The sequence below is a fragment of the Peromyscus maniculatus genome, chromosome 18 (assembly GCF_049852395.1).
Source record: "Peromyscus maniculatus bairdii isolate BWxNUB_F1_BW_parent chromosome 18, HU_Pman_BW_mat_3.1, whole genome shotgun sequence".
Classification (NCBI taxonomy): Eukaryota; Metazoa; Chordata; class Mammalia; order Rodentia; family Cricetidae; genus Peromyscus; species Peromyscus maniculatus.
The window spans coordinates 12,211,066-12,225,877 of NC_134869.1; the positions used below are offsets into that span (position 1 = coordinate 12,211,066).

The following is a 14,812-nucleotide window of genomic DNA, read 5'->3' on the forward strand; positions in this document are numbered from 1 at the left end:
ATTAGTTTGTTTCCACGGAAGGTCAGGGACTTGGGGGATTGGAACTGCTGGAGGGTTTGGGGACACGTACAGCAGATGGAGGAGTCTAAGCTCCAGGGCTGGACTGGGGACAGCTCCTTGGTTTAAGTGAGTGAATGCCTATGAGAGGCAAAGGGTAGGACCTCCCCAAACATAGCAGGGGTGTGTGTATTGGGGGGGGGGCATTGCCACAGCAGCCTGGGACAGGCGCTGGAGTGGCTTTGGTTTGGGAGGCTCTAGGTTCTAGGTGACTTCTAGAACGAAGGTTTTAGAGAAGAAGAGGAACAAGAACCTGACTGTGTGAGAAAAACAAATGGTAAGAGGAAAAAGGTCAGTGTTAGGTGTCAAACCAGGACAAACTGCTAACTGAGGTGCCTATTAATATGTTAAAGCTGTTGCTGGCCACCAGGTTCTCTCAGCATCCATCCTTCAGTCCCTACCTGTTACAGGGTCCTTCTGGTTGGCATACTCGCCCCCTACACTGAACTCTGCAGGCCAGGCACTGGGCTGCCCTTCCCCAATGGCTCTTCCCTATACAATCCAGCCATTCTACACTGGTCTTCTTGGTCCTCTTGGCAGTCTCTTGGCCCAGGCCACCCCTCTTGGCTGGTACCTCGGCTCCTCTCTTGCGCTCACTCCCGCTCTCCTCACATGGCCTGGCTCATTCTGGCCATGTACACTCTGCACTCTCCCAGATGTCTGCCTCTGGCTATTCTTTTCCTTTTATCTACAATACACCATACCTTCCCTTCTATTTATTTTTCTTTTATCTGGTGCTGAAAACTGGGATTTTGATAAGTATTTAAATGTGAGTGACACAGGAATAAGCTCCTCCCCCTTGAGATTATAGTCCAGTGCTGGGGGGAGAGAGAGGTGGAGAAGTAGTGACAGGTGGGTGTGGCCCATACTGCATGGGTAGAATGCTCTATACTGTTGGCACATAGACAGATACCAACATTTCAGACAAATAAGTGTGCTTATGTGCTTATGTGCTTAGCCTTAGTTTGCGGACCTGTGGAATGGGCATCATAATAGCGTTAATCCCAAACAACTGTTGTGAGGTTTAAATGAGATGCTGCTGCATAAAGGACCTAGCAAAACATCTGGTACACAGTACACAGAGGGCATTTGCACACATATATACCACCACCACCTCATTCAGGATGGATAAACCCAGGATGTTCTGGGTATCCATGGGAGTCATAGGACCCAAGGGAACTCAGGCAGCCATCCCATGCAGCCCAGTAGAGGGAAGCCAGTTGCTCACTTGGGAAGTTTGTGCGACAGATTGGCAAGCAAAAGTTGGCAAGTCTGCTCTGTGTGCAGAAAGTACCAAATAGAAGCTGCTGCAGCCTGTGACAATGAGTGACCCACCAAACATGAGCTATCGCAAAAAACAAGTGTTTTCATATAAAATCTGGACAAGGGTCTGCAGATGGCACTATCTGTCTAAGGCTATCTTAGCTGAGACATTCATTTTCCTGCTGTGTGTGCTCTCTGACTTTGCACTTTGAGGTTCTCACTAGGGACTTACCATGAGCACATTTCCATAGCACGAGAAGCCATCTCCTTCATAGCCCTCTTGACAAACGCAGCTCCAAACACCAGAAGCAGTAGACTGACAGGTGGCCTGAGAAAACCAAGATGGAGGAAACGGCTTGCTTTCTTAACTAAGATGTTAGACCTGACTCATACGCATCTGAGAGATAGTCGGCTCTAAGATAAGAACTCTGAATTCAGACCTGGGAATCGTGTGGTAGAGCACTTGCCTAGTGTGTGTTCACCACCCTAAGATTGATTCCCCACTTCTACAGGAAAGACAGCAACAGACCCCTGCAAATTCAGGGCTGAAAGACTGTAGTAGCAACCCACAGCCTTGAGTGTGGCAGCAGGATGCTCCCGCTGCAACCCACAGCCTTCAGTGTGGCAGCAGGATGCTCCCGCTGCAACCCACAGCCTTCAGTGTGGCAGCAGGATGCTCCCGCTGCAACCCACAGCTTTCAGTGTGGCAGCAGGATGCTCCCGCTGCAAACCACAGCTTTCAGTGTGGCAGCAGGATGCTCCCGCTGCAACCCACAGCCTTGAGTGTGGCAGCAGGATGCTCCCGCTGCAACCCAGAGCCTTCAGTGTGGCAGCAGGATGCTCCCGCTGCAACCCACAGCCTTGAGTGTGGCAGCAGGATGCTCCCGCTGCAACCCACAGCCTTCAGTGTGGCAGCAGGATGCTCCCGCTGCAACCCACAGCCTTGAGTGTGGCAGCAGGATGCTCCCGCTGCAACCCACAGCCTTCAGTGTGGCAGCAGGATGCTCCCGCTGCAACCCACAGCCTTGAGTGTGGCAGCAGGATGCTCCCGCTGCAACCCACAGCCTTCAGTGTGGCAGCAGGATGCTCCCGCTGCAGCCCACAGCCTTGAGTGTGGCAGCAGGATGCTCCCGCTACAACCCACAGCCTTCAGTGTGGCAGCAGGATGCTCCCGCTGCAGCCCACAGCCTTCAGTGTGGCAGCAGGATGCTCCCGCTGCTGTTTTTCATCACAACAAACTTCTTTCTTTTCATCTCTGCTATATTTAGCAAATGAAAAGTCCAAGAGAGTTATATTTGATTTTCAGACAGATGATGAATATATTTTAGTATAAACTCATCTTGTGCAATATTTTGGGCACACTGAACCTTTGCCCAAAACTTACTCTCTGTGTCTTGAATTCAAATTCAATTGCTGCCTAGCATCTTATCTGGTAACCCAAGCTGTTTCTCCCAAGCTTTGAAATAGAGTGGAGATTGCACTAGCTGCTCAAATTCTGCTTAGGGATGCCCTTTGGAGGTGAGAGATTTTGTTCATGGCTAGGCATGTTAGGGATTGGATATGAAGTGTCCTCCCCAAAGAACACTGTGTTAATGGATGACTCCATTGATGGATTCAAAATTTAATGATACTAATGGAAGGTGGTCAAAACTTGTGCAGGTTGGGCCTGGTTGGAGGAAGTAGGTCACTGGGGACATGCCCATGGGGTCATGTTTTGTTTCCAACTACTTTCTGTCTGTTCCTCTCCACCATGAAGTGAGGCACTTTGATCACTCCACACCCCTCACCACGATGCTCTGCCACACCATACACTACCCAGAGGCCACGCAGCCAGGTGACCACGGACTGAAACCTTTGAAACCAGGAGCCAAACAAACCTTCTTCAAGTTGTTTGCTCGGGTATCTTCTGATGGTCACAAGAAGTGGCTCCACAACCTGATTTTTGTTCTTGCTCAATAATTTTTTTTTGTGTGTTTAGTATTGAAGGAAACATCAAGTAACTCACCAGGGGGTGACACTTCTCTGCTTGTTCCAAGCATGAAATGACTGGTTCACAGTCAATCCCGTTTCCCCGAAATCCTTCCTTGCACTCACATTCATTCTGGAATTCCAAGAAGACAGGAGGGATTACCGAAGCAAGCACTCTCAGGCCTTGCACCCTATTACACTGGAAAGCAGACTTTGGGAACCATAGCCATTTACCCCTCCTAAAGAGTGGAGACTAGATTCCAGACTGCCGGTCACTTTACATAGTCAACTGCACTTGGTCACCACACATTAACATTATGCTGCCCAATCACCGTCCTTTTTACTTTCTTTTAAAATTCTTGACTTCACAATAAAGAGAGCTCAGACTCAATGGCCATCACAATGCAAAAGCTGACCCTATATCTAGAAAGATTAAGAAAGCAATGGCTTATTCATGTACAAGGCTATTGCTAGCTTGAAGACACTGCTTAATTCAGATAATGCCTCCCCTTTGAGTAGATGGATTCAAGGCATCACTTCTGCCTAGACAACCCACAGCACACGGCTCAGCAGCAGATGTAGCTTCATGTAGCTAGTAAGTGCCCCTTCTGCTTGAGGGCTTAGTCCCTTACTACAGTAGGCAGGGTGCAGGCTGTATCCAGCCCTCACTTGTTCAATGGCGGAATCATGGTCCTTGTGTCTGCAGCTAATTAATAAAGTATGATGATGACAGTGACGTGGTAAAATGAGAAAAATTTCATGTTGATGGCAGACAGTGAACCAAGAAAGCTGCAGTCGATTACCACAATGTAAAGGAAACTAACAACCCGGCCATAGAAGATGCCAGAAGGAAAAAATACATCAGCTCATAACTAATTTCCCATTTTATTTCCCCAGCTGTTTTCCATGAAAATGAAATATCTTGACATTTAAAACATGGTTTTAAAAGAATTTTTTTAATTGAGTTAAACAGAACAGGATTATCATGGACCCACCAATGAGTCTAGAGAAAGACAGAAGTCCATTAAAAGATAACGAGAAGGATCTGATCTTAACAAACTGGAAAAGAAGAGGCACAAGCTTTGTGGAGCCACTGGCTGGTGAGGTGCTTCTGGGAGTGAACTGTTCAGAGGGAGTGTGTGGGCTTAGGATGTTCACTAAGAATGCTCTTTCAGAAGTGGGACACTGCTGGGTCATGAGGGGTGACAAGCCAGCTGGGGAAGGCATTTAAACTGAAGAGAAATGTCAGGAGACACGAACAGAGGTGAGGAACCATGTTTGACTGGAGGAGCGCTGTTTAGGATGAATTTTGGAAGTATATATACACCCCAGTGGGGGTCGACACAAGAACTTTCAGTTGGGGGAAGAAGTGAATAGAGGCCTGGAGAGGTGGCTCAGTGGTTAAGAGCACTGACTGCTCTTCCAGAGGACCCGGGTTCAGTTCCCAGCATCCACATAACAACTGTTTGTAACTCCAAGATCTGACACCCTCACACAGACTTACATGCAAGTAAAATAAAAATAAATTTAAAAAAAGAAGTGAATAGAACTTCCATTGTACGATTTTTGTCTTTAACAATAACACCTGCTATATGAGCTTTATAAGGCAAGTGTGTATATTTTATATATATATGTGTGTGTGTACAATATTTTATACCTACAAGAAACTCAAGTACACCCTGTGCATGGTAGAACCCAAGCTCATTAGCTAGAGGTTGAATTTCCTCCATCTGCCGTTGGGACAGCATCTCCATGTCCCCAACACTAATAGTTCTTCATATATTTGATGTATTTGTCTTTTTAAAGCAATATTCACAGAAATTAAAGTTCGTATCCATTTGGTGTGTCTAAAACCTTTTAAACCAGCTGCAACCAAGTGAAGGCAATCTTAGATGGGGTTTATTTGATTTCTTAAATATGTCGTAGAGACCCTCTCTTTCTTCCATCTCTCCTCAGGACACTTAACATCTGTTTGTAGGAAGAGGATATAGATGCTGTAGATACAGAAGGGTGTTCTTCAACCCCGAATTCATATGTTAAAGTCCTGCAGTACCCTAGAACATGATCTAATTTAGAAATAGGGTAGTTATTGTGCAATTATTTAAGATGAGGTCATCTTGGAGTTGTGTGGATCCTGAATCTAATATGACCAGCATCCATGTGAAAACATGCAAACAGGAGATGCATATGTAGAGAGAACACCACAGGAATGTGAAGTCAGAGGTCAGGTGATGTGTCTCTACCAAAGATGGCCAGCTGGCCACCCCAGGCTAGGGGAGGGGCAAGGGGCAGGCTCGCCCAGTATCCCTGAGAAGGAGGAGCCAGCTGACTTTGATCTCAGGCCTAGTTTGTGACACTTTTGTCATGGGAAAGCCTAGAAAATGAATCCAGACACCAAGACATTTTTGTTTCTTTTCTCAAATGCAGCCTGGTAACACAAATGAACCAAAGTTGCAATCATTTACTAAGTGCTTGGTGAGGCATGAGTCTGCAGCAGGCTCTTCTGTGGTTAGACTCCCAAGGGCTCATTTGAAAGCTCATTTGCTCTAGACCCACGAGCAGGCTATGTTGTCAGAGAGATCAGAAGGGTAAATAGGACAGTCGCCACTAGACCCCAAGGTGTGACAGGCAGACCGTGTACTCATTCTGCATGGGTTTGAAATGTTTGTCACTCATGTGGGTCTATCCCCTTACATGAGATCATTTCTCTAAAGTGACTTGTGGGCCCTTGTCCTAGTCATTGATTATTCCCCCCACCCAACTCAGTGATTCACAAGGAGAGTCAGACAGATGCGAGACTGTGTGAATGCTTATGTAAACATCTGCTACATTTTGTTTGCCAGTATCTGCTTGCTCTTTCTAGAAAATGGTTTTGGGAACACCACTATTCCCTCTTCTGATTTATATAACAAAACATGGCTATAGCCTTCAGCCCAGGTTCCCAGTAGAGAGCTTAAGATTGAGTTTGTCCCTGCCTGCACAGACCCTGGCCATAGGGTCTGAAATCTGCAATTATATACAAGGGCTGATGGGAATAAGGAGGACCATGAAAGTGTTCAATTTGGGTCAACCAGAGAAAATGAATCCTGGGCTTGGTGGAAATGATCCCAAGATGAATCTACTGTGCCTGAAGGAGATCAGGGGCAAGGCTGAAGCTGCTGGAGGCCATCTTACCTAGGAGACGGGCCAGAAGTTGGGGCCAGATGGACATCCTTTGAGTGAAGTTCTGAGCCTTGCACTGTACCACACCCACACTGGCATCTGCATACAGTCTATAATTGTGCAAGTCCAAACTTCTCCTTTTCTTTTAGATCCCCCCCACTTTCATTTTTTTTTTTTTAGTGTCTTTCTTTCTTTTTTTTTTTTTTTTTTGCTTTTGGTTTTTCGAGACAAGGTTCCTCTGTGTAGCTTTGCGCCTTTCCTGGAGCTCACTTGGTAGACCAGGCTGGCCTCGAACTCACAGAGATCCACCTGGCTCTGCCTCCCGAGTGCTGGGATTAAAGGCGTGCGCCACCACTGCCCGGCTCACTTTCATGGCTTAAAAGATTTTTGGAAAAGCATACCTGATAAAACTCAGCATCGTAACCGTTTTCAATGGACAGTTGAGTGGCATTAACCACACTCACGCTGCTGCTCTTCAGCCAGCACTGACCTGGCTCCAGAACCTTACTCACCTCCACAACTGAAACCTCCTGCTCGCGACTAACTCCATCCCTGACAGCAGCGCCCTGCGTTTCTACTCTCCGTCTTCATGAATTTGACTCCGCTAAAGACTTCATAAAAGGGGAACCATTGTTCTCCAGGACTGCTACTGACTTCGTGGGTCTTCAAGTTCATCTAGGCTGTAGCATGGGTCAGAGATTCCTTTCTAAGGCTGACTGAGGCCTCATTACATGTTGCTTCCAGTTTTGATCATGCTCTTAGCCTCATGGTTATACAAATAACCCTTGGAGTCCCTGCTTTTAATTCTTTTGGGGCAGTTGAACTACTGGATCATATGGTAGTCCCATCTTTAATTTTCTGGAGAGCTGCTATTCTCTTTTCCCTGGCCATGCCATTTTTCATTCTCACCAGGAATGCACAGGTAATTGGATTTTCTGTTACAACCAAAAGATCATGATCTAAATATATCCTTATACTTTCCCCTCCCAGTCACCACTGCCTAAGAAGCACCCACTGTGGTCCGTGGTGGTCTGAATGAGAAAGGTCCCCATAGGCTCATCTATCTGAATGCTTGGTTCCTAGTTGATGGAACTGTTTTGGGAAGGATCAGGAGATGTGGCCTTATTGGAGGAGGTGTGGCTTTGTTGGAGGAGGTTTGTCACTGGGGGGTGGGCCTTGGAATTTCAAGAGCCCATACTGGGCCCAGTCCCTCTCTCTTTCTCTCTGTGCTTCCAACTTGCAGATAAGAAATAAGCTCTCAGCTACTTCTCCAGCGCCATGCCTGCCGGCCTGTCACCATGCTCTCCACCATGATGGTCATGGACTAACCCTCTGAAACTGTAAACAGCCCCCAATTAAATGTTTTATTTTCTAAGTTGCCTTAGTTATGGCCGCTCTTCATAGCAATAGAACAGTGACTAAGACATGGCCTAAGTTACTAAGATATTAGCACAGTGAGCCCTCAGCACTATATGAACAGACATTGACCAGGAGGGACCTAGAAGGTAGCCTGGGCTGGCACTTAAAAACGTAATTTCAGGAGAGGCAAGCAGGCTGGGTGGTGTCCTGCATGTCCTTGGCTGCACAGCCCCATTTCCTTCCACCCCTTCTCCCGATCACCCTCACTACCTTTTAGCCACTTCAGGAGATCTCACTAGAAAGACCTTCAAAAAGACCCCTTTGTTTCGTAGTGGTGAGATCTGAAGGAGTCCCAGTACTTCTGTCTATCTAAGGGCCAGCCACCCGTTTATCACCTCACAAGTGTTAGCCTTCAACTGCTTCCACAGGGGAGACACTCTACCCCTGTTCCTGGAGCTGAGAAGAGGGAGGAGAAAGAACAGCATCTGAGGCCCCTGGAGGCCTCCTTCTCTGGCACCTTAACTAGGCCAGACGTTCATTTGTTGGGTGAATTCTGTCCTAGCGCAAATGAGGGGCAGGATCTGACCTCAAGATCTCACCAAGCACAACTCAAGCACTGTGTTGCCCCAGTTCCTAACCCATGCAAGGGGATGTGTCCTCTAGGGCAGAAGGCTCATGAGGGAAGGCCTGGAGCCATCATGGGAAGCAAAGTTGGGCCTTTTATGGTACCCAACCTCATGGGAAACACATTTCTCAACAAAAGAACCTGGAGGCTTAGCAAAGTCCAGCTTTAGAACACAAATGTGAGAAATTATGTCATTATTCAAAGGTGTGTGTGTGAGAGTGTGTACGTGTGTGTGTGTGTGTGTGTGTGAGAGAGAGAGAGAGAGAGAGAGAGAGAGAGAGAGAGAGAGAGAGAGAGAGAACATACATCCTGGTTCTTCCTCTGGGTCTTGTGTTCCCTTGATCTTATGGAACATGCCTAAACTATTTGGGGGGAGAAAAGGGGGCAGGCAGAATGGATGGGAAGTGTGGACCTATCATTTCCATTCCCACAATTTTAATGTAGTTAATATCCTCTCCTCTGTTGCTCTCTAACTCCCAGGCAGTTACCGCTGCCTCTTTTCATGACATCGAAGCCACCTAAAGTTGGGTAACAAGCTACAGAGTGTTGCAGATACATGCACGTGACCCACGAGGGTAGACTGAGGCATCTCTGAGTTCTGACTCAGTGTGAGTCATAGCGTGATTGATTTTCTATGCCACAGAGCAAAATCACCAACCTCTCAGGCCTCAGTTCCTCTTCTGTATGGCTGCGTCACCATGATATCTATGTCACAGACTCATTATGATACCTACCCCTTCTCCTGACCACAAACGAGGGCAAAAGCCAAAGTAACTTTGGACCAAAGTACCTCTGTGGTTGTGACAAAAAAAAAAAAAAAAAGTCACAACAGGAATCCTGTTTCCTCTTTCCTTTCTTCCCCAAGTCACCTACCTGCCCAGGGCCTACATAGAGACAGGTGGCATTGTCGTGGCAGCCGCCTGCTCCGGGCAGCAGGCAGTTGTTGATCTCCACACAGTCCCTTCCGTCCCCTGTCCAGCCCTGCTGGCACACACAGACGTGTGGCCCTGTGCCAGTTTGGATGCACTCTGCCTGTAGGAGGAAGAAAAGCAAGACCTTTGAAATCACAGTCCCTCCTCATGGAGGACTGTGTCAGAGAGGATCTCGAAGACTGTTCTAGAAGCCCATATTTGCATGGAATGCAATGGAAATGACTAAAATGCTTATTCACATAAACACTATAAACCAACTGATTTTGAGAGCAAGGTTGCTTGGAGCTGGTCAGCTAAGGGCTACCCACTTCACTGCACTGTGTTAGTGATTCAGCTACAGACTGCTTTATTGACTGACAGAAGCAAAGGATCCTCTAAGACGGTGGTTCTCAACCTTCCTAATGCTGCGACCCTTTAACACAGAGCCTCCCTCATGTGGTAATCCCCGACCATAACATTATTTTCCTTGCTATTTAACTGTAATTTTGCCACTGTTGTGAATCATTATGTAAATATCTGATATGCAGGATATCTGATAATGTGACCCCCGTGAAAAGGTCATTTGACTCCAAAGGGGTTGTGACCCACAGGCTGAGAACTGCTGCTCTGGAGGCCGGCACTGTGATTATCTCTAATTTACAGATGGGAAAACAGGTCACCAACATCACCCAGCTACAGAGAGAAGCATGAATCTAGGGCTCCATGATGTTAGGGTCCAAGCTCCTAGACACCACTACTCTTGATCTGGAGGTGTGATGGGCAATATTGTCAACTCAACAACATCTAGATTCACATAGGAAACAAACCTCAGGGCATGTCTGCAAGGGAGTTTCTAGATTAGGTTGAGATGAGAAGACCCACCCCGCATGTGGGAGGGTACCATGCCATGAGCTGAAGTCCTGGACAGAATAAAAAGGAGAGCAAGCTGAGCACCAGCAAGCCTCCCATTCTTTTAACTGTGGATGAATGTGACCATTCCTTGGTATTCTGGGCGCCATGACTTACTCACCAAAGACTATACTCTTGAACTGAGAGCCAAAACTAGCACTTCCTGCCTGAATTGCCTTCAAGTATTTTGTTACATCAACAAGAAAAGTAGCACTATCTAGGGAGACCACAGGAGGCAGAAGGCCCACAGCAAAGGAGGAGAGGTCAGAGGTCATCGAGGTGGGGTGCTCTGAAGTGGGTGGGGCTCAGCCCAGGGGAAAGCTGGTGGTCAGGGCTTGCAATTATGTCTAGATTTCATCCCCAGGCCCAGGGAAATGTCTGAAGGGGGTTAAGCCTCGGAGAAATGAGAGGATTTGCTTCAAACCACTCTGGCCGCATAAACCCTGGGCAGTGCAAGGGGAAGCAAGGAGACCAACTGCCCAAGTGGGTAATGGATGGCAGTGATAAGGTCAGGTAATGGTTGCAATATTTGAAAGATACTAGTGCAAGCAGTGGCAGCCCCGGCCACACTAACAACAGCAAACTGTGGGCAAGTTTCTTAATTCCCCAGTCTGGGTTTCTCCTTGGGAGGACAGGGCTAATGTCTACCTCACTGGGCTGGGGCAGGGAGGGCGTGGGAGCAGATACGCTAGAGTCCTTCTTAGCTGGGAAGTTGTTATTCTCAACCTCCATCTTCCCAAAGCCCCAGAATATCTGAATTTAGGGAGAGTCACGGAGGGCACCCACCAGGTAGTCTTCTTTAAATTCAAAGTTTGGAGAGATGAATGCCACATGCTTTCTCTTACACTTGGATCTGAGATTATAATTTGCGTGTGTGTGTGTGTGTGTGTGTGTGTGTGTGTGTGTGTGTGTGTGTGTGTGTTAGTCTTAGTCTTTAAACTAGGAAGGGGACCATGAGATCCACCCCCAGGTTTTTTAGTATTTATTAGTTGTACAAACTAATGGGTTTCATTACGACTTTCATGCACCTTTATAATAGATTTTGATGATCTTCAGTTGCCAGCTATCATATCCTTCTCCTCCCTCCCACCTTCCCCTCCCTATGTCTTCAGGCCGTCCTCCTACTTGCATGCATTATCTCTACTGTGGGAAGAGTGCAGGAAGAAGCTAATGGAGTCCCCGAGACAGGAAAGCCGAAGGGGGCTTCTGGGGTAGGAAGAGGACCGAGGTAGGAGGGCAGGGAGATGGGAGGGGTTTCCGGGGAAGAACAACAGGCCCAAGGATGTGTGAAAAGCCATAACAAAACCCAGTACTTTATATGCTCTTTCAAACACTCGAATGCAAAATAAAATCTGAAGTTCAAACCTAAGTGCTTTGTGCGTATGAAGAATGATCAGGACCTGCTTTTTGGGGTTTCTCTCCCTCAGGTTTTCTTTAAAACGTGTTAGGTCATAAAGCAGATTCCCAAACGGCAGTGCTCATGGCATGTAGGGAGACGGCTCTGGTCCCATCTGGGCTGGGTTTGCCAGGAAACAGAAACCTAAAACATTTCTCAGAAGCCCTCACGGTTGGTTGAATGTTCCCGACTGCAACTGTCTGAACCAGCACCCTGCTCACCACCTGGCTGTCCCAGCCCAAGCTGCCTCCCCATCATATACCCACACTAAAACCAACAAGCTTTTGTGGCTGTCACTGTCTTCCACTATCCAGGGAAGCATGGGAAGTTATTTGTTTCCCTTCATAAACTGCTTTTAGCTCCATGGAGTGGCTTTCTTGGGTGGTTTCTTGCTGTGTTACTTATAAGGAAAAAGTAAACAAAATAAGATGAAACAAAGCCCAGGGCACTTGGCTTTGAGCAACAACACTCACATTTTGACTACAGCCTCCTCTGGAGGTTGATCCCATGCAAGGGTCCTTCTTAGAACAGAGAATTCCGTCCCCTTCATAGCCCTCATTGCAGACACAGCTGTGAAGAAGAGAATGCACACCATCAGTCCAAGATACCTAGCGCTGGCCAGGCAGGTGGGTGTAGCCAGCTAGGGAGGAGCCAGAAGTGCCTGGGCATAGTGGTTAGCTCTGTGCCGGGAGCCTGGGCATGGGTGGATGGTTTGGGGGTCTGCAGTCAGGGCTGGGTGGGAATCCAAGCCCTACCTTAGCCACTATGTGGCCCACCCTAGTCTCCTCACAGCTGGGACACTATTTTCTCATTTGGAAAATGGGTCTGATACTTGCGGGGAGCTTATCAGAATTCACTGGCACCATTAGGTGCAGAGGTGACAGATGACCTGCTCTTACTGGACCTGAACTGGACAGCTGTTTATTACCTGCTCCAAGCTAGGCTTTTCCTCTGCTTCAGCAGAGACAAAAACTGTCTGTGGCACAGGTCTGAAAATAATTGAACAAGTCAATCGGGTGAGACCCCTCTTCTCTTCTCTGGTCCTTCACATAACCCCCCAAGACAGACAGACAGACACACACACTCACACACGCACACACACACAATTTACACTCAAGTATATCTCCTGTGAGATGACAGTTTCTGGTCTCATTCTCCTTTCACACATTCCTTCCCAAATATTCTACCATCATACTTTTGCTGTTTAATGTGGGCAATTTACTCATTCATTCATTGTTCATTCATTCTTTGGTTCAATCAATATCTATCAAATGTCCTGTGGTAGGTGCTGGGATACCACATGGCTTCCATCAAACTTCATGACCCCTGAAACTCCAGCAACACGTGCTTAAAAAATCTATAGACTATTTACCCAGGGCCAAATTCCCTAGAGGAAGTAGATCTATCTGGAGAGAGTTTGATTTGTTCCAACACAGTCTCTGAGCTGCTGAGATCATGTAGAACACGCAGACGGCCCACTGTGCGGGAGCTATTTTACTATAGGCGATACACACTGGCACTGATGTGGTTCAAAGTTCCTTAGGCAGACGCATCATGTAACCACAGGAAAGACGCAGTCTCTGCCCTCACCCAGCCTGCTCTCTTCAGGGTGACAGTCCCCAAACCCCCAGGCAAGAAAGTAAATTCAAATACAAATTAAGAAACCTTAATAGAACAAGGCTGGCAATCCAGACATCCTCTGCTTCCTCCAGGGTATTTGAGGTGGTTACTGCCTTCGAACCAGAGGAGAGCAAGCATTCTGAGGGTATTTTCTATCCCCTAAAGCTACCGAAGCTTTTACACAGTTGAGGAAATGAACTGCAGTTCTCCCACATCCATCTTCATGCCAAATGCCCACTACAGGGAAGCTACTATTAACACTGTTTGGAAGTAAAGAGCCCTTCAAAGCATGGACAGTTCATTGCTTCATTCTGTAATAGTTAACATTGATTGACAGTTTCATCAGAAAGACTCAACTATGAGATTAGCCTCTAGGAATGCCAGTGAGAGTTATGTGGATTAGGTTAGTCCCTAGGCACACCTGTGAGGGTCATCTAGATTAGGTTAGTCCCTGGGCACACCTGTGAGGGTCATCTAGATTAGGTTAGTCTGTAGGCACACCTGTGAAGGTCATCTAGATTGGGTGAGAGTCTGGGCACACCTGTGAGGGTCAGCTAGACTAGCTTAGTCTCAGGGCACACCTGTGAGGGTCATCTAGACTAGCTTAGTCTCAGGGCACACCTGTGAGGGTCAACTGAGATGGGAAGTCCTACTCTGAATATGGGCAGCATCATTTCATGGCCTAGGGTCCAGGCTGAATATAGAGAAACTGAGCACAGGTATTAATCTCTGTTTCCTGACTGCAGGTGCCATGTAACCAAGTGCCTCAAGTTTCTGCCACCATGGTGTCCCTGCCACAACGGACTGGACCTTGAATCTGTTCGTGCATCAAAATAAACTGTCTAAAAATGGACCTTGTCAGGGTATTTTGTCACAGTAGCAAGACAGGTAACTAACTCTTCCTCCATTCCCTTCCTCCCCTTCCTTGTTTCCTTTTTGATTTTTTTTTTAAAAAAAGATACAATATTTGTGTACACACACACACACACACACACACACACACACACACACACACACACCATGCATGCATGCACCCTTAGAAACCAAAAGAGGGTGCTGGGTTCCTTGGAGCTGGAGCTGCAGGCATGGGTGCTGTAACAACTCAGATCCTCTGCAGGAACAGCCACTGCTCTCGTCTTCTGAACAGTCTCTCTCCCCCCACCCCTTCTGGATTTTTAAGACAAGGTCTTGCTGTAGCTCAGGCTGGCCTAGAACATGCATCAATCCTCTTGCTTTAGCACCCTGCCTGCTGGAACTGTAATATGCACACCCGTGGCTTTCATTGTTTTCTTCGGCGTGCTCACAATAAGGGTCGATCCAGGCTGGGACACTGTTTTTATAGTGGGTTCTTCTAATCTCCGCCATTGTTCTATGAGGCAGGGTTCATCACGACTAACGAGGAAAGTGAAGCTTAGAGAGGTACACTAACTTGCCGAAGGTCACGCAGCTGGTGCCCTTCAAAGTAAGGAAAGCTAAGGTTTGCTTTGGGCTCAGTCTTAGCTTCTGCAAGAGCCATACAGTCAGTCAGCAGGGCAGAATATG

At 47.3% G+C, this 14,812-nt stretch overlaps 1 protein-coding gene across 5 annotated transcripts in view; it reads right to left on the reverse strand.

The window, feature by feature from the left end:
* Stab2 (stabilin 2) overlaps positions 1-14,812 on the reverse strand; it is a 166,889-nt gene that overhangs the window by 88,234 nt on the left and 63,843 nt on the right. For all 5 annotated transcript variants that reach the window (XM_015998482.3, XM_076554565.1, XM_076554567.1 and 2 more), the window contains exons 24-27: positions 12,124-12,220; positions 9,308-9,466; positions 3,326-3,421; positions 1,553-1,648 (exon numbers count right to left, since the gene is read on the reverse strand). In XM_015998482.3, the coding sequence (XP_015853968.1) occupies positions 1,553-1,648; positions 3,326-3,421; positions 9,308-9,466; positions 12,124-12,220 (448 nt within the window). The remainder of the gene's footprint in view (positions 1-1,552; positions 1,649-3,325; positions 3,422-9,307; positions 9,467-12,123; positions 12,221-14,812) is intronic.